Raw genomic sequence first — 20,488 nt, forward strand, 5'->3', positions numbered from 1 at the left:
TGCTACGACTTGACTTTCACTTTCGTCTTGTTTAAGAGTTATGCATTCGCAAAAATATGAGAGCTCTGTCATTGAAGTGGGTAGTGGCACGCAACAGCGTTCACCCTGATGTAAACAAAACAAGTCATTGATGCGCGACGGCCATATTAGACACATAGCCATAATTTAAGATATAGTTTATGCATTCGCAAATATGAGAGCTCTGTCATTGAAGTGGGTGGTGAAATATGAGAGCTCTGTCATTGAAGTGGGTGGTGGCACGCAACAGCGTTCACCCTGATGTAAACAAAACAAGTCATTGATGCGCGACGGCCATATTAGACACATAGCCATAATTTAAGATATAGTTTATGCATTCGCAAATATGAGAGCTCAGCTCTGTCATTGAAGTGGGTGGTGGCACGCAACAGCGTTCACCCTGATGTGAACAAAACAAGTCATTGATAAGCGACGGCCATATTAGACACATAGCCATAATTTAAGATATAGTTTATGCATTCGCAAATATGAGAGCTCTGTCATTGAAGTGGGTCGAAAGTGTCAAGTCGTAGCACGGCGTAAACAGCTGTTCGCGCGTCACTCATAGCGAGCGTTTAGCGGGCGTAGTGAGGGGCGTGTGCTAGTGTAGGGCAACGTGGGGGGCGTGCTAGCAGCGGCCAATCAGAGTGCAAAACGGCAACGCGTAAAACGGAACAGCGTTGTAGAAGGCATATGTTACAGGTATCAGAATATGGCACCTGGTAGCAGAGATATATTTACCTATAAAACAGGTTAATGTTGATTGGAAGAAATAGAGAAGTCAGACGTGATGTTCTTTCAACGAGGCATCTCTGAATTATCTTGTAGTACTTTTCTGGCTTATTGTTCTGATAGAAATCAGAACCTAATACTAATCTGCTCTGCGTTGTGATTCCAAAACCTTTAAAGCCCTGAAGTACTATAAAAACAAACAAGCAAACCAGGTTTGCTGCGGCGGCGGCCACCGGTGGTTCCGATGGCTTGAGAAAGGGAGGTCTGAGCAGTTTGATATTTTGAAGAATCCGTGTTTAATGAAAAGGATTTCAATCAATACAAATCAACGATTTGAAGAGTAAAAGCAATGAAAACTACGAGCTGCAACCACTATGCCGGAGGATTCGTAGGATTCAGTCTAAATATTCAATATCTATGGGCTCGACGTCTGTTCTCGTTCTTCCGTTGTTATCTCTCGTCTGCTCCGGGCGTCGCCGCTGTCTTCTTTGTCGAGTGGAGGAAGAGTGTAGATTGGCTGTTGTTTGCTGTCTGTCGTTCGTGGGGGTTGTGTCGCTCTCCCTCAGAGCACACCATCTTAAAGTCTAGGTCTCCGCCCCCAACATTACGTCATGGGGGCGGGTCGTTCTGAGCGTTACCGAGCTCCCTTATTGGAAGACCAGTAGCCCTGTCTGTTCATAGGCTACCCACCCTTGAATAGCGACAGGCCGGAATTCCTTATTAGGATTGTTTTCTAGCAGTTTCTAAAATAGGGGGTGTTCAACAGCTGCAGAACGGTTTCTAAAAGGGTAGTTTCTAATCTGAGCTAGTTCCGTCTTGCTTTGTTCTCAGGGGTCTGGTGCAAAACACCTACGTGTCTCCACCCTCCCCTAAACACAAGGCTTCCTCTGATCTATTTGTATCTCTAAATCTTGGTTCCAAGAAGTCTATTTGATCTTGGGGATTCTAAACAGCCGCCTATGGTAGGAATGTCAGTATGTGGTAATCCACTCAGCTGCTATTCTCATTTGCCCCCTCTCCAGGAGATCAAATAAGGACAGTTTCTTTGAGTTAACTATGAATGTAATGTTGCAATTTACCTCCGTCAAATTCACCATTCTGAGTCTGTGTTGTACAGTACAATTTTAAACAGTTGTTTGGAAAAACTACTACAGTTTCCCCGGTTTGGGGATTAATGATCCCCAATATACTTGTTAGTCTTTTTTCAACCAAACTGTTACAAATACCTTAACCTTTTTACTGTTTAGCCAAATCACCCAAGAACCAAATATTTCCAGCATCCTTCTAGCTCATATTTCATATTTGTTAGTATCAATTGCTTTCAACACCCACATTAGCTCCCTTACCAAATGAACAACTATGAATCAGTTGATGTTTACACAGTTCTCAATTCACTCACACCGTTTAACAATTTCCAGTTATTTGCAGATTATACACAATGTATCAGTTATTCCAATTTCACTTCCGTCTAGGTCCGTCCTTTTATACAAAAAGGGCATCGTACCAATTACCAGGTTTAGACTATACTTATGTGTTTCTTAACCAAACATGTCTATTTTGTGCGAACCACTCTGAAAGAAAAGATTATTACATTACATTCATTTTCTAAACATTTCTAAAAAGGAGAGAGCTCAATAATGAAAAATCAAAAAATATATACACGCTCTCTCCATAGCCTATCAGTTACACTATCCCTTCTTTCGCCTATGTGTACCTTTGAGGTTTCTTAATGACTCGTTGTGGTCGAGTATCTCGTTCCGGGCTTGTGCTAAGCACTGGTTCCTCCGGTCCTTCTGGTACACTCTCCAAATCCACAGAGGAGAAATTATTATGTTCCAATTCATAATCCTCTCCTCTGTCTGGCTCCTGTAAAAACCCCTCATCCTCTACTTGTGGCCAATCATGGTCCCCTCGGTCTGGCTCGCCATAATCATTCGCATCTTCCCCTTCGTTTGGGGTTTGCGCCACCCCAATTTCATCGTCCGCCGCTTCCACTTCGCCTTCGTGTAACGGTTGCGACGCCCCGGTTTCATTGTCAATGTCCCGTGGTTCAGGTTCCCATTCTTGGCCCGTATCTATTGATTTTACACAATGAGAAATGTGGAACCACATCGGTGATCCTTGAATCTGTAAAGCCCTCTCGGTGGCTCGGACGACTTTGTATGGCCCTGCCCGTCTCGCGCCAAACACTTACGTCTAAATACTTTAACATAAATGTAGTCGCCCTGTATGATTTGAGGTGTAGTCTGCCTATTCACCTCTTCCCCGGTTTCATGCTCCTGTCTACTGGAGACATGATCCAGAATATTTTTGTGTATCTTTGACATGTATTTTACGTACTCACGCATATCGTTGTCCAGGATGTCCAAACTTGGACCTTTGCCTGTCGCGCGCAAACCTGGTACTACCATGCAGCGACTTAACATCATTTCGTGTGGTGTCAAACGCAGTCCGCGAATTTCGCTTGACCGGCATGCCATTAACGCTAAAAGGAGAGCGTTTAGCCAATTCAATCCTGTGTGTTGACAGATCTTTACCAACTTGTTTTTTAGTGTCCCGTTCATGCGTTCCACCAACCCCTGGCTCTGCGGATGATAAACGGCCCCCAATCGCTGTTTTATGCCTAAATGTTGGAGTATTAAACGTACAGTCTTGTCAACGAATTATTTTCCATTGTCTGAGGAGATTCTGTCCATTAGCCCAAAACGGGGACATACCTCTTGGCATAAGAACTTAGCCACCGATGCTGCATCCTTGTGCCGGGTGGCGCACGCCTCCACCCACCTTGAAAAACGACAGACAACGACAAGAATATATCTCTTCTGATTAATTGGTTTAATCATGTCAATGTAATCAATTACAAGGTCTCGCATTGGGCCATTGGGCGTGGGGATATGTCCTGGTGACACACTAATCCCCTTACGTATATTGTTCTTCAAACATACTACACATCTCTTTATCACATGATCTATTTGACTGTTTAAATCTGGCGCCCAAAAGCCATATTCTCTGATTTTTCTCCTTACCTCTCCCCGATGCGCATGGCAAAAGTCGTGAGCCGTGTGGATCAGCTGTCCGACCAGGCCAGCAGGAGCCACCACAAATCCACTGATGTCGCGCCACAAACCTGAATCATCCTGACAAGCTCCCCTGGTTATCCAGAGGTTCCGTTCTACCTGACTAGCCTCCTCCTGGAAAGTCAAAACATCCTTGTAGGTTATCTTGTCCTCTAACTCAACTCTGTGTGTGATAACCAAAACCTTACCTGCCCTGTCGGCACCTGTCACTTCCTTGGCAGCTTCATCTGCTCTTTTGTTCCCTCGAGTTATTTTGGACTCGTCTGACTGGTGAGCAGCACACTTGATTATCGCAATCTGCTTTGGTTTCATAATTGCTTCTAACAAACGTTTAATCTGACTACAATGTTTTATGGCACTTCCATCAGCTTTCTTAAAACCTCGCCCTTTCCATACTGTGCCAAATAAGAACGCTGTTCCATGTGCATAGGCCGAGTCGGTATGAATATTTACAGTTCTGCCCTCTGCCATGTTACATGCTTCCGTCAGTGCGACCAATTCTGCTAACTGGGCTGAACAGGGTTGTGATAATGCTTCGGCCTTTTCCACCACAAACCCTTCGCCCTGTGACCTTATCACGGAGTAGCCTGCTTTTAGTCCCTCGCCAACTCGATAGCAAGAGCCGTCAGTCCATAGTTCCAGATCTGGACTGCTAAATGGAAACGCCTGCAAGTATTCCATCTTTTTGATACATAAATTGCTTTTTCCAAGTAATATTCGTTACCTTTTGTATGGTCGTGTTCGTCGGCAATAATCTGTACTGGACTCTCTTCCATCCATCCAATTAGGGTCGACTTATCTGATTGGGTTGCGGCTTTCATTTTCTTATATGCGCTCTTTCTCCCCATTTTCCTAAAGTTTCCCTTATCTTTTTTATCTTGTAACAATGGCACAGGCAGAAAAGTATCTTCTGTAATCCCTATCTAAATGTAGGTGTCTATGCTCTTTGTGACTGACTCCTACTCGGACAACCAATAGTGGCACTGTGGGCCCTTCCTATTCTCTTCTGTCCCTTTTTCGCCTGAAATTCCTATTCTTACCTGATTTGTGGTGTTCCGCGTGTCCAATCGAACTGCTGGAGATCAGAGCACACAATGACAACAGTTCTTGTTAATTTATCAACTGGACTTGTACTTTACTCTGTCTATATAATCAAATTCCTGAGAGGTTATTTTCATTCACTGTATGAGTATCTTTTTACTTTCCTCATACACTCTTAAACACGAGACATTTGTAATTGATACATGTGTGTGATACCGCCAGTTTCTACTCCCTGTTTTTCTTCTCGTTCGATCTCCGTCAACACACTGGGTTCCTATTTTTTGTCGAATTTCGGCTCTCCTTTATTTCCGCTTGATTCCACTCCAATTCTGATATTCCTCGGAAAACAAAAACATCTTGATTAGTATAGTTACATCCATTCATTCACATTCTTTTCCATTATTCAGTACCACTCCCCCCAGGGGACACTCGTCACCCAGACTCATGTCCCCCAGAGATAATCTAAAGAATGCTTCGGACACCGCGCCACGCACGCCGCGAGGTGCCAACCCTGTTTTCTGAAGAGACCATAACAGACCCTCCACAGCGGTTTGAACACACCTCACCACAGGTACAAAGCAGTCAGCATCCCAGCAACTTATCATGTCATTCAGGCTAACATCCCCAGAGTCCAGCGCCCTGCCGGACGGCCATGCACAGCCGACCAGACCCAACACCGAACTCCGGGCACACAGCTCCACATTACACAGTCACGTCACACGTACCTACTATGGAAAAAACAACATTGCATACACATTCATCCAGCCAACGGTAATGTATGTCCGTCCAGGCACGTCCCCCGCCCCACACCCTTACGCACGCCCCGGCCCTCCCACTCCCCAACCCTGAATGTCCACCACCCAGATCAGAGAATAGTTGCCAGCGCGTATGCCGGGCATCTCGGCTTTAACGGAACGCCCACACCCACCCTGCCACCCTCCGTGCCATCCCTCACTATCAACATAGTATACGCAGGTGCAGCCGAGCAGTGTGGCTTCTCAGTCGCAGAACCAGCCGCGCCGAGAGTCCTGAACACATACGTTACACATACTTTGATCACATTCACACAAACAACTACAACCGCAAACATTACCACAGCACACAGCAGATATTTAACAACAGACCATCCTATATAGCCCAGTTGATCATGACCCCAGTCCTCCCACGAGTCCTCCCGCGGGACCTGCATATCTCTAGTAATGTTCCTTAAATGCTCTATAACCGCTGGCAAGCCACCTTCATCATTTGCTGGGACAAATGTGCAGCATTCCTGACCAATTAATGCACACGTGCCTCCTGAACTCGCCAACAGGAAGTCCATAGCTGTTCTTGTTTGTAGCTCCATCAGTCGTAAGGACCGTAGCTCCTGAGCCTCCAGGCTCAAGCCCCTCGCCGTCGTAACTGCCATATCTTCAAATACCCTAGCTAAATGGTCCAGTTCTTCCATGTTTGCATACGCCCCATACCAGGGAAATGCCACCCTGAAAAAGTGGTCCGCATCCCTCCTTCTCCTTGACTTGGGAAGCGCTGGCAAAACGTCCGATACCCTCATAGCTGGTACTAAATACCCCAACGCACACTTTCCCCTCCAGTTAATTGGTAACGCGGCGTACGCAAACTCACCACAAATCCAAAACGCCCCACTAGGGGCCGGCGCCTCTGAATCCTTACCCCAGACCCCACTATCTCCCAAGCAGCCGTCCAAATACCCCACGCTTTTACCATCGGATTTCCCCTCCACGCACATCTCAAACCCAGCCGCCCTATACGCTACCGGAATGGGGCTACTGTCTCTCAGTGCTCCATACCCTACAAATTTATTTCCACCTGACCCCCGGCCCAAATACTTCTCAATTCTATCATGTCCCACCCCGTCGCACAGGTGAGGGGCAGGCGAATCCCTTAACACGTTGGCATGACACTTCGTTATGGGGTGCGCAATCAGAGGAAGGCCCGCGTCGGCCGCTTGTGGGGACAAGCCGCACACATAGCAATCTGATCTATTAGCCATCTTTGCCACTGTTCTCGCCATCCCTAAAAACAGATTACCGCGATGGTCTGGCAGCGATCGTTTACCCACTACCACCACCTCTGGCAGTTCAGGCCGCTGAAATGGACCATACAGTATCACGCTGGCCAACACACACAACCAAACCATCGCCACAGCACACCCCAGAAGCACCCGCCTACTATTTTCACTCAAACCAGGAACCATGTCGAGTGTCCCGTCCTCCTCCTCGTTCCTCCTTCACCGGCGCGTGTCCTAATATGTCCTGCAATCCCCACAAATAACAACATAGCTTTATAACTACACACTCCACAGCCCACTGACACGAAGGCCCCAACTTAAACACAATACCAGGACACACCGGCACCCCTTGGTGGGCAGGAGAGAGAGGCCGTGACGAGACCGCCGACCGGTCAAGAGAGGACCGGGCCAGTGGGAAAACATGTAACTCTAGGCCGGTTTAAGAAGGAAGAGGGGGGAGAGAGAGAGAAGGGTTCAGGGAGTGAGGTAAAGGATGGAGAGGGGGGGTAGAAGGGAAAAGAGGGAAGCAATGCAGGGGGGGGGGGTAGAAGGGAGAGAGAGCAGAAAAGAAAGGGAAAGAGGGAGGAAAGAGGGAGAGAGAGAGAAAGCAATGGATGGGGGTAGAAGGGAGCAGAAGGGAAAAAGGGAAAGAGGGAGAGCAATGGAGGGGGGGGCGGGGCAGAAGAGAAAGGGAAAGAGGGAGAGAAAGAGGAAGCAATGTAAAGGGGGGGGTAGAAGGGAAAGAGAAAGAGGGAGAAATAGAGGAAACAATGGAGGGGGAGGGTAGAAGGGAGCAGAAGGGAAAATGGAGAGAGCGAGGAGGGGGGGGGGTAGAAGGGAGCAGAAGGGAAAAGGGAGAGAGAGAGGATGCAATGGAGGGGGGGGGGTAGAAGGGAGCAGAAGGGAAAGGGAGGGGGGGGTAGAAGGAAAAAGGGAGAGAGAGAGGAAGCAATGGAGGGGGGGGGGAGAGGGAAGGGAGAGAGAGCAGAAAGGAAAGCAATGGAGAAGGGGGGGGGCAGAAGAGAAAGGGAAAGAGGGAGAGTAAGGGAAGCAATGGAAAAAGGGGGGGGGGTAGAAGGGAAAGGGAGAGATCAGAAAGGAAAGGTAAAAAGGGAGGAAAGAGGGAGAGAGAAGGGGGGGGGCAGAAGAGAAAGGGAAAGAGGGAGAGTAAGGGAAGCAATGGAAAAGGGGGGGGGGGTAGAAGGGAAAGGGAGAGATCAGAAAGGAAAGAGGGAGGAAAGAGGGAGAGAGAGAGGCAATGGAGGGGGGGAGGGGGGGGAGAGGGAAGGGAGAGAGAGCAGAAAGGAAAGAGCAAAGGGAAAGAGGGAGAAAAGAGGGAGAGAGAGAGAAAGCAATGGAGAAGGGGGGGGGGGGCATGTGGTCCCAAACAGACCCGTTCCTAACCGTAAAATACATCATACAATACGTCATACATTGCAACCGCCCAAATGCCTCCCGTGGAGGGGGAGAGAGAGAGAGGGGGAGAGGAAGAGAGAGAGAGAGAGAGAGAGAGAGAGAGAGAGAGGAGAGTGAGAGGAGAGAGAAAGGAGAGAGAGAGGAGGGAGGGAAGGAAAGAGAAGGGAGTGAGGGAAGGAGAGAGGGAGAGGGAAAGAGGGAGAGAGAGGGAGAGAGGGAGGGAGGGAAGGAAAGAAGGAGGGAGAGAGAAAGGGAGGGAAAGAGGGGGAGAGAGGGAGGAAGGGAGAGAGGGAAGGAGAGAGGGAGGAGGGAAGATAGGGAAGGAGAGAGAGAAGGAGAGAGAGAGGGAGGGAGAGAGGGAGAGAGAGGAAGAGAGAGAGGAGGGAGGGAAGGAGAGAGAAGGGAGTGAGGGAAGGAGAGAGGGAGAGGGAAAGAGGGAGAGAAAGGGAGAGAGGGAGGGAGGGAAAGGAAGGAGGTGTGGAGAGGGAGAGAGAGGGAGAGAGGGAGGGGGGGAGAGAGAGACGGCGTGGTTTCCAAAAGAGCGACACACTCTGCAGCCGCTTAACTACCCACATTAGCTTTGGACGAGAGTCTTAACTTTGCCTCCATCGCCCCCTAGTGCAGTTCCACCCACATCGCCTCTGACAATATAATTCCCCCACAATGGTCCCCTTGCCCAGACTCTGGCGCCAACTAGTGTACTTTTAACCACATCACACTCTCTTCCTCCCGTCCACCATCCACACCACACACATCCCAATATTTCATCAATGCGCATGTGCGAACGTCTCATACACACATCACTCGTATCAACACCGGCCAACACTGCATCTCATACATTTCATTCAATATTTATAGACAATTTCAGTTGCACTGAACCATCGTCTCCACACCATGCAGTATTTTCCAATATCTTAACGAGCCCCGACGAGTTAACCACATCATTTCATTCATTCAGCCAAACAGTATGTACCCAGCACAGCCGCTTGGTCACACACCGCCTTGCGTGCCACGACACGCACGCGCCCTGCCGCACACGAGTCTCTGTCGAGAACGCGCTTCCACTTGTAGCACGAGCCACGACGAGTATGCACGCGCCCCCGCTTCATGGTCCGGTGGCACAATGGACGTGGCGCTCACACTGGCATAACGTTAAAAATAGTTCTTAATCACAACATAAGCGCCAGTGTACAGATTTAATCCATATTTTATTAACCAACGTATAACACAACCATAAGTCCTTTTGTTATGCAACACACTTCTATTTACGCATTCTCACACACTAATTTAACTAGCCTCACATTCACAATCTAATAATACACCTTTACAAGGTCACATTGTATCTTCACAATTCTTAATACCTTCTGTGTGTTTATAAAAAAGCGAGACTAAGCCATCATCCAAACATACATATCACTGCCACCCCTAACCACAAATAAAAACACAAACATCCATTCAGATTTATCTATTATTGTCCCCCGAACGTCCGCGCGGCAGTTTTCACATCCCGTTTCACTTTATTCAATAACTTCCGCGCGACTAATAAAAACGAGACCAAGTGCAATCGTACACATTAACTATACCGAATGTTTAAGTTTACAACAGTCTTTCAACCGAATCGCTACCAAGTACTAAATCAGTCTTTCAACCGAAATGTCATCAAGCACCATTGTTCGCCCTTTATTACAGCGCACAAGTCTCATAATATGTCTGGTGTGTACGTATTAAATAGGATCGCCTTTGACTTTCGGGTTATTTTAATCCGCAAACTCAAATTGCCGACAACCCCCTCGCCATCTTGATCCATTTGAATATGTCCTAAAGCGGGCATAATTCTTCATTTAATTCGGTCGATAGTCACTGCAGATACCACGTCCCGTCGAATTGACGTTCTCCACGCTTATCCCAGAAAACCACGTTACAACCTCGTCTTCACCAGCTAGCCCTCGCTCATATTAATCGTGTCGTTTCCTTCCTGTAATCGCATAACATGTCCCCTATTATTACACTGATCTAATTCGCTCCTATTCATTCTGATTTACATGATCCAAAAATGTCGAACTCGTGTGTTAACGACCCCATACTTTGCCTACGGGCCAGAATCCCCGCTGGTGCCGTTGAGTCAGTTACCTAGCGCAGACTCTGACCCACAAACTCAGCATAGACACGATTCCCACATTGCTTCGATATGTAAAAAAATAGCTACCTCATCTGCGCTCCACCTTCTAGGTCATTATGAAATAGGTGTTTTCACTACCCAAAATGCGCCCGATCGGACTTTGCCACTCCAGGTACATCATGTTTACGATTCAATAAACAATGCACCCACTGCAGTCCAACGCTTTGATCATGCTGTAACAACAGTCGTATGCCTCCCCTCCTTCGTATAGTTTATTCTATACGAGGCTCTCAACGTTACTCATATATCCCAATACGAGTGGTTTCTAGTGCTTCTTCATATATATATCTATATGAGGTTCTACTCTTGAACGGTCGAACTGAACGACCACATTTCTCGTCATCACTCACCTACTTCCAGGATCGAAACTGGTGCAGCTCCGGTCGACGTTGTTGTTTGTTGAGGTTGACGAATGAAGAAAAAAAATTCTCGTTTCACGGCCGCTTCTCGTTCTGGGGTCGCGACACCAAATGTAGTACTTTTCTGGCTTATTGTTCTGATAGAAATCAGAACCTAATACTAATCTGCTCTGCGTTGTGATTCCAAAACCTTTAAAGCCCTGAAGTACTATAAAAACAAACAAGCAAACCAGGTAATGGTTTGCTGCGGCGGCGGCCACCGGTGGTTACGACGGCTTGAGAAAGGGAGGTCTGAGCAGTTTGATATTTTGAAGAATCCGTGTTTAATGAAAAGGATTTCAATCAATACAAATCAACGATTTGAAGAGTAAAAGCAATGAAAACTACGAGCTGCAACCACTATGCCGGAGGATTCGTAGGATTCAGTCTAAATATTCAATATCTATGGGCTCGACGTCTGTTCTCGTTCTTCCGTTGTTATCTCTCGTCTGCTCCGGGGCGTCGCCGCTGTCTTCTTTGTCGAGTGGAGGAAGAGTGTAGATTGGCTGTTGTTTGCTGTCTGTCGTTCGTGGGGGTTGTGTCGCTCTCCCTCAGAGCACACCATCTTAAAGTCTAGGTCTCCGCCCCCAACATTACGTCATGGGGGCGGGTCGTTCTGAGCGTTACCGAGCTCCCTTATTGGAAGACCAGTAGCCCTGTCTGTTCATAGGCTACCCACCCTTGAATAGCGACAGGCCGGAATTCCTTATTAGGATTGTTTTCTAGCAGTTTCTAAAATAGGGGGTGTTCAACAGCTGCAGAACGTTTTCTAAAAGGGTAGTCTCTAATCTGAGCTAGTTCCGTCTTGCTTTGTTCTCAGGGGTCTGGTGCAAAACACCTATGTGTCTCCACCCTCCCCTAAACACAAGGCTTCCTCTGATCTATTTGTATCTCTAAATCTTGGTTCCAAGAAGTCTATTTGATCTTGGGGATTCTAAACAGCCGCCTATGGTAGGAATGTCAGTATGTGGTAATCCACTCAGCTGCTATTCTCATTTGCCCCCTCTCCAGGAGATCAAATAAGGACAGTTTCTTTGAGTTAACTATGAATGTAATGTTGCAATTTACCTCCGTCAAATTCGCCATTCTGAGTCCGTGTTGTACAGTACAATTTTAAACAGTTGTTTGGAAAAACTACTACAATCTTTATTTCAACAACATTTGTCATCATCATTTGGCATTATACATTTCAACAGCATTGTCCTTTTAAATGTAGTTATCCAGTATTATATACTGTACATTGTAATTACTTATGTCTTTATACATATTTGGCGTCTTAAGTATAAGCACGTGAGAAGGGAAACATTCTCCTGTTAACCTCTATCTAGGCATGTCTAGGCATGTTGGAAGAGACCATCGTATGTCTTCTTTTAACAACACTGTCATTCTCATTGTCTGTCAAACAATTCCTTAAATCACCAATCAATATCTATTAAGCATTCACTATCATCAGTCTATCATCAGTCATATCCCCAATATAGTACACAGAAACACCTTGTACTTCTGTGTCACTATTATTCTAGACCTATTGGGAGGGAGCAGTCTCATCTGTCTCCTCTCAGTCTAAACATTGCTATTTGGGATGGAGCAGTCTCATCTGTCTCATCTCAATCTACATCAGATCTACACACCGTCTGATCCAACATACATTCCAAAGAAACACCTTGTATCTCTGTGTCACTCTCGTTTGTATTTAACTCCCAAGTTTGGTTGGGTCATTTATTAACTTGCATCGAAAGTGCATTTGTTATGTATCTATGCTCTAAGCATAACTAGGACTTGCATACAGTATAACAGTAACCGTGACAATACATCGTAACCATTAGTATATCTACAACTACATGAAGGAGAGAGAGAGAGAGAGAGAGAGAGAGAGAGAGAGAGAGAGAGAGAGAGAGAGAAAGAGAGAGAGCGCACGAGGGACCAAGCTAACCACCAAGTGTCTTGCTAACGTCCAGCTAGTGTGAGCTAATGTAATTTCCCTCTAACAGTCTTTAACACTTGTACACAATATACATTTACTAAACAGCAATTCAACCCAAACAGTATGTATTTCAAAACATAAACCTCCTCACCAAATGGAGATGTAATACCCCAACACTTAACGACCAATGTGTTACACGAGGATCGACGCCATTTCATGACGGTCAACTTCTTCAAACAATTCTTTCCTCAATGTCTTAAACTCTTAAACTCGACCCAAACATAAACTCAGTGGGCTCTAGACATTTAGTCTACAATTAACAACATTTCTGTGTGCTTTGTAAAGTATTACCCACCTATAAAACAGGTTAATGTTGGTTAGAAGAAATAGAGAAGTCAGACGTGATGTTCTTTCAACGAGGCATCTCTGAATTATGAGAGTGCCCTCGTCATGTGCGCCCTAGACAGCGAAGCTACGGCTTCAAAAGGCGAAGTAGTTTAACACCAGTCCTATACTGCCACCTATTGACCAAAGTTATATTGTTGTTTTTAGGTGACAACCAATATAATGACACTACCTGGGTTTAACAGGGAAAATACAATATAAGCACTCTCAAAACATTGTGACACATCACTAATCAATTACACTAACGTGATACCACTTTAGTGGCCATCACACATACACGCTGCCTGGCAGCTCAGATTCTCACTGGGAGAGTGTAACGTGTGGAAGGTCACACTACCTCCCTCCAGATCCTTCCTTCGCTGAGCAGGCGCCCCGACTGAACTGTAGGGGTATTTTTCTGTTTACAACGCCCAGGACCCACCCATCAGCTTTCCCACCCTCTAATACTGCCAATTGTATTAGTACGGACGACCAGCCAAACTGAAAACAATGTGGAGAGCTGGGATCGAACACGCAATTATTATTATTTAATAGAAATGCGGTACCACCGCATCCCGGGTGATTAGCCACACACACAACCGCAGTGAGAAAATGTCATACCGCGACAGCCCTACCCTTGATACCAAATACCCTGATCCCTTTTTGTAAGGGATCTTCGTGGGTTTACTATCCCTACTCCCCCTCCTTCTCCTCAGGTGGAGTCCAGGAAGCGTCTGGCCAAGATGGTGCTGGTGTTCGTGGGGCTGTTCGCCGTCTGCTGGCTCCCCAGTCACGTGATCTACCTCTACCGCTCCTACCACTACGGGCAGGTGGACACGTCCCTCGCGCACTTCATCGCCAGCATCTGCGCGCGCGTCCTCGCCTTCGCCAACTCCTGCGTCAACCCCTTCGCCCTCTACCTGATGAGCAACAGCTTCCGGAAGCAGTTCAACCAGCAGCTCCTGTGCTACTACCAGCCCTCTGCGAGACGACAGAGCACCACCACGAAGATAACCTCCGTCTAAAAGGTTCCGATCTGTGGTTTTTCTCAAGTTTCAAGTTTTGTTTTATTTGTCACATAAAAGGTATATATGTACATTACAGTGAAATGCTTGGTTCTGTATGAACCGCCTAAGATTGTGCTTCATACAGTAATTATTTTTTTAAGAATAAAGATACAAATAGTAGCTGGGTGTAACGTTACACATGTCCATACCGAACCGTTTCAGTACGGGACCTTCGGTTCAGTACGCACTGTGTACCGAACACATGCTACCTTACTTTAACCACTAATGGAACGCACGTGCAGAACTCTTTTTTTGCGTGGAGAATTGAATTGAAGTCCCCCCCTCCCCCTTCCGAAAATATAATTTCCGCAAATGGCCGGATGTCAGCCCACGCACACCGCGTCTCTACTTTCCGTAGCTCCATTTCTGCAGACCCCTCTCTGATTGGTTGAGCCCATTTGAGCGAAGCCCCTCTCTGATTGGTTGTGCGAAGCCCCTCTCTGATTGGTTTAGCTTGTCATGCGGTAAAAGGCGGATGTAATGTTATCATATCAAGAAGATAAAAAGAAATGTACTACCAGATTCGCGTATAACGTTATTTCACGTGACTTCGCGGTTTATTCATAACGTTATGCACATTTCACAACACAGCCAGCTGTCAGAAACTGTACATTGTAACGTTATATAACATTATATTATTATAACACGTTATGGTATTTCGCGGTTTATTCACATAACGTTATTTCACGTGACAAGTTCAACACAGCCCAGCTGTCAGGAACTGTTTAGATCACTGTTTAGTGTTTACACTCCCCACTTACTGTAAATGTACCATGACGCACTCCCCACTTACTGTAACTGTACCATGTTCTACATATAACCTCATCTCATGCACCTTGTTGTGTATCCTCATTTTTCCTCATTATTATATTCAGAGTTAATTATATTGTTTACACTGTCTTTCTTCTATTATAACCCTGCCCATTTGATGTTCCCAAATCATATTCAGAAAGTATCACAGAGACTTCTATTGACCAAGGAATTAGTTATTATTAGTAAGACACAACATTTCCGTAGCAATCCGAGGTGACATTGACCACCAGACTCTTACTCTTAAGGCATTAACTGGGTTAATTAATATAAATGTTATATTGTAACTGTCTAGTTACACATTGGTTCCGAAACATGTATGTTCCAGGCTGCAATTAAAACTTTGAATCTGAGAGAGCTCTGGTCAGCGAAGCCGGCGATGCGAGCAATTATTATTGGTTTTTAATGACAAACCTGTGAGGTTTGGTCCGTTCCCTGCCACACGCTCCGTTCCTTTAAGGTACTATGTTGATTGATGCATTCCCTGCCACACGCTCCGTTCCTTTAAGGTGCCGTGTTGATTGGTGCATTCCCCGCCACACGCTTTTGGAGCAAGTATCGATCTCATCACGCAGCTGTCACAGTTTGTAATTAGCGCCCCTAAAGGCTTTATATACACAGACCTTCTTGCTATCGTTGTCGGGTCTTTCTGGAATACAACTGCTTTGCCTGCTTTTTTCCCGTTGCTGTTTCCTGGTCTATATTCTCTCCAGGACCTTTCTGTGGAGAACTGTTTGGAGCTGCGCCTTGTTACCCGTTACGCGTTGCACTTGGGTGAGTGGAACAAAACCCCTCTGGATCATTTGGATTGTGTGTTATTGAAGAAACACAGAAGATATCATTTTGTTTTCTCTGGATAGTTCTGATTGTGTGTTATTGAAGAAACACTGAAGAGATCATTTTGTTTGCTCTGGATAATTCTGATTGTGTGTTATTGAAGAAGCACTGAAGATATAATTTTGTTTGCACTGGACTCAGCCGGATTGTGTGTTATAGAAGAAGCACTGAAGACATCTTTTGTTTGCACTGACTCTGCTAATTGTGTGTTGGGGAAAACACTGATACCTCTCTCTTTCTTCGTTTCCCACCTCGAGGAAGAGTTGGGAGTATCTGCAGAGCCGCTACAACATCATATGCCAAATTCCCACCACTGTCGCCAGGAGGATTCTGCAGAGCGGCTGATGACTCTGCCGGAGGCAGTCTCCCTGTTTGTTTGATTACTGTACCTATTCCATCTTTTGACTCTGTAAATAAATACGCCCTAGCATTTGGCTAACTCTGAACTTCCTGTCTGTGCCGTTGCGTTTGAGGTCGGTTACAAACCATAACATTACGACCCGACCATGACGACCTCAGCCGACACAGACAGGGTCAGAACAGCGTTGGCGGTCCAGATTGAGTTAACCAACGACCACAGCCTACAGCTAGGTGCGGCTGCGGCTGCTGTACAGGAGCTCCGAGACCAGGTCCTGCCTATTCAGGAGTCCCTTGGCTCTCTGGCTAGCCAGCAGACAGCCCAGGGTAATCAGCAGACTAATATTCTCCACCAATTACAAGCGCTGAGTGAAGCCGTTAACACCTTGCTTGTAACCCCACCTACTTCAGGAGCCTCGGCCGGAGCATCACCCGCAGCCCTGGCAGGCCCCGCGCCTCCCGATCCCGCACCTCGGGAGCCCCGTCTCTCCGAACCACGGTTGTTCGATGGTAACTTCGAGGATTGTGCCACATTCATCATGCAATGTGAGTTGGTTTTTCGTCATCAACCCAGCCGATTCACTTCAAGGGGAGCCCGAGTGGCTTACATGACTAACTTGCTCTCAGGCCGGGCAGCCCAGTGGGTCACTGCCTCCTGGGCAATGGGGGCTGATTTCTGTTTTTCCTACCCAGACTTCGTGGCTGAGCTCCGCAGGGTTTTCCACCACCCAGCCCGTGGCCAGGACCCTGGAGCCCGGTTGGGCACCTTCCGGCAGGGCAGTGGCGGGGTCACCGACTACGTGCTGGAGTTCAGACTGGCGGCAACGGAGAGCGGTTGGAACGATCAAGCGCTTTGTCTCACCTTCATGAGGGGGCTCAACGACGCTGTCAGGGACCAGCTCGCGACCGTGAGGAACCTGAGTCCCTCGAGGACCTATTCAGCCTCGCCATTCGCATCGACGGACGCCTCCAGGAGAGAAGACGTGAGAGAACCCGACAGGGACCTCCAGAGACTCGTACGAGACCCCGTACTCGTGACGGTACTGCGGTCCGCCCTGCTCCCAACACGACTGGTGGTTCCTTCCCCTCCCATTCGGTGCCCGGGGAGGAACCCATGCAGCTGGGACGTTCACATCTTAGCCAAGCTGAACGGGAGGCGAGGTTCAGGTCCGGCCTTTGCCTCTACTGCGGTCGGGATGGACACCGTATCGCCAACTGCCCCACCCGGCCAAAAGACCAGGCTCGCCGGGACCCCGGGAGATCCTGGTGAGCCGTTTTTCTCGTTCCCAGAGCCGTGCACCACCTAGCCGTCTGATGAGCGTCACCCTGGCCTGGGCGGACCAACGGGCCACGGTGGAGGCACTCATTGACTCGGGTGCTGACGAGAGTTTCCTAGACTTCGAGTTTGTTACCCGGGCCAACATTCCACTAGAGGACCTCGTGAGGCCATTGGAGGTGTTCGCATTGGACCAACACCGCCTGGCTGACATCACTCAACGCACCTGTCCTGTCCTGCTCACCATTGCTGGTAACCACGTTGAGAGACTCCAGTTTTTTATCACCAGATCCCCTCTTGTCCCAGTAGTCCTGGGCCGGCCCTGGCTCGCACTGCACGAGCCCCACATCGCCTGGTCCTCCGGTACCATCATGGGGTGGAGCTCCTCCTGTCATGCCCAGTGTCTTCAGGCGGCGTCCTGTCCCTCGCCCAGGAGATCCGTTTGTGAGACGCCTCCGGACCTCTCGACCATACCCCCCGAGTACCACGACCTCAAGGAGGTTTTCAGTAAGTCCAGGGCTCAGGCCCTTCCGCCTCACTGGCCTTACGACTGTGCCATCGACCTCCGCTCAGGGGCTCCCCTTCCCGGCAGCCGCCTCTACAGTCTGACCGTCCCTGAGAAGGCAGCGATGGATCAATATATCTCTGAGTCCGTGGAAGCAGGACTCATTCGGCCTTCCTCCTCTCCTGTGGCGGCCGGTTTCTTCTTTGTTGGGAAGAAGGACGGAGACCTTCGACCCTGCATCGACTATCGTCAGCTCAACGAGATCACCATTAAGAACAAGTACCCTCTTCCTCTCATGAACTCCACCTTCGAGCCTCTCACCCAGGCTACCGTCTTTACCAAGCTGGACCTCCGGAGTGCCTACCATCTAGTCCGTATCCGAGAGGGCGATGAGTGGAAGACCGCCTTCAAGACTCCCAGGTCAATGTTTGATTCTCTCTCTCTCTCTCTCTCTCTCTCTCTCTCTCTCTCTCTCTCTCTCTCTCTCTCTCTCTCTCTCTCATATTATTATATTATATTTTCCCTCATCTTTGGCTAGGGAAATGCGGTTAACGTTGGGCTACTCACCCAGACCCTTGGGCTAATGGGTTTGAATGGAGTGGCCTTGGGTTATTGTTTGTATGCTTTGTTAATCATTTTAGCCCATCCATTAGGGATGGGCCATATGTGTTTTATGTGTAACCCGTCTGTGCAAGACGTTAGGGTTATTTTGTTTTATGTACTTCACCCCCTCCCCCCTCCGTTCACCCCCCCCTTATTCCAGCCATTTAGAGACCTGCCCACATTAGCCTCAATAGAAGCGTCAAAAAAAATATTGCATTACCAACAACCATACAACAACATGTATAGATTATGGCTAGTTTGAACATAATGATATGGAACACTGGTGGAATAAATAAACAACACAAACGAAAAAGCGTGCTCACACTGATGAAAAAAGAACAGGTGGACATAGCTCTGCTAAGCGAAATGCACATTTTAGAGAAAGACATAGATATGTTAGCGGACAACACATATCATAACATCAGTCACTCTTCCTTTGGAACGAGAACTCGGGGAGTAGCCATAGTCGTTAGACGGAAGTTGAATATTGAATTGAAGGGAGTATGGTCTGATGCAGATGGTCGGATAACTATAGCTAAGATTTTACATAAGAACAGAAAAATAGCGTTGGTAGCGGTATACGCCCCAAATTTATACGAAGTTAGTTTCTTCACTACACTCACCAGAGCAATGTTAGACCTTCCCGAATACTCATTTATAATCGGTGCAGATTTTAATGCCATTTGGAACCCAAGGATGGACAAATCAAACCCCTCCTTTTCCAATGAACAAAAAAATGCATCTAATGCATTAAAGGATTGGTCGAAGATTACAGGTGTAAATGACTTATGACGTTCACTCAACCCCATGACCCGGAAGTACTCTTGTCGATCTGCGAGACATAATACATTATCCAGAATAGATTACGTTTTCACAACCCCGAGACTATTTGATAACTACGATGTGGAAATGATACCCAATGCATTGTCTGATCACTGTTATTTACTCTTAAAAGGAACATTTGGTATACTATCATCCCGAGCCCCAAGATGGCGATTTCACACGATGCTGCTTAATAACAAGGAATTCATTACACAAATCAAAGAAGCTCTTACGGTATTCCTACGGATAAATGTGAATTCGGTGCAGGACCCCAGAATATTATGGATGTCGACAAAGGGAATGATCAAGGATTTCACTGATAGCTTTTCCTCCCAAATACGCAAGAATCGATGCTCAAAACTGGCTGAACTGGAAACACTTTACTCAACGTTATTTAATTCTTTGCAATACAACAACTCGGTTCAACTGGAAAATCAAGTCAATATACTAAAAAAAGAGATTAACGCCATATACAGACAACAATCTGAATTGCAAATACGTAGCACAAGACAACAGCAGTACTCCCAAGGTTCCAAACCAAGTCACCTATTAGCTATGCGACTAAGAGTCAACGCAAAATTTGCAGATATAACTACCATTAGAGCACAACAAGGACTTGTTACAGAACCCAAAGAAATAAACACGACATTCAAAGAATTCTACTCCAACTTATACAAATCAGAAACGACCTTCGATCAAAACAAGATGGACACATATCTTAATCAAATTAACCTCCCTAAACTTTCAGAGGATGACGCTAAACAGTTAGAAACACCGATCACACTAGATGAACTTAGGGAGGCCATATCTGAAATGCAAAGTGGAAGGGCCCCTGGAAGAGACGGTATCCCACCAGAAATGTACCTCTCTTGTTGGGACATAATTGGACCCTTATTACTAAATATGATTTTATACTCAGTCAAGGAGGGGAACTTCCATAAGAATGACAATATTGCACTCATAACAGTCCTCCTCAAAAAAGACAAAGACCCCACCGAGTGCGGTAGTTACAG

The 20,488-nt window shown here is 46.9% G+C and overlaps 1 protein-coding gene across 1 annotated transcript in view; it reads left to right on the top strand.

Moving 5' to 3' along the window:
• Nucleotides 1-14,223, top strand: part of LOC311229268 (gastrin-releasing peptide receptor-like) — a gene marked incomplete at both ends in the record, with an annotated part of 155,996 nt that extends 141,773 nt beyond the window's left edge. Inside the window, one exon of the mRNA XM_084315333.1 lies at nucleotides 13,915-14,223. Within this exon, the coding sequence (XP_084171459.1) occupies nucleotides 13,915-14,223 (309 nt within the window). The remainder of the gene's footprint in view (nucleotides 1-13,914) is intronic.
• Between the last annotated feature and the right edge of the window lie 6,265 nt (nucleotides 14,224-20,488).

This window comes from Notolepis coatsorum (genome assembly GCF_963971535.1).
Source record: "Notolepis coatsorum genome assembly, chromosome: 5".
NCBI classification, from domain to species: domain Eukaryota; kingdom Metazoa; phylum Chordata; class Actinopteri; order Aulopiformes; family Paralepididae; genus Notolepis; species Notolepis coatsorum.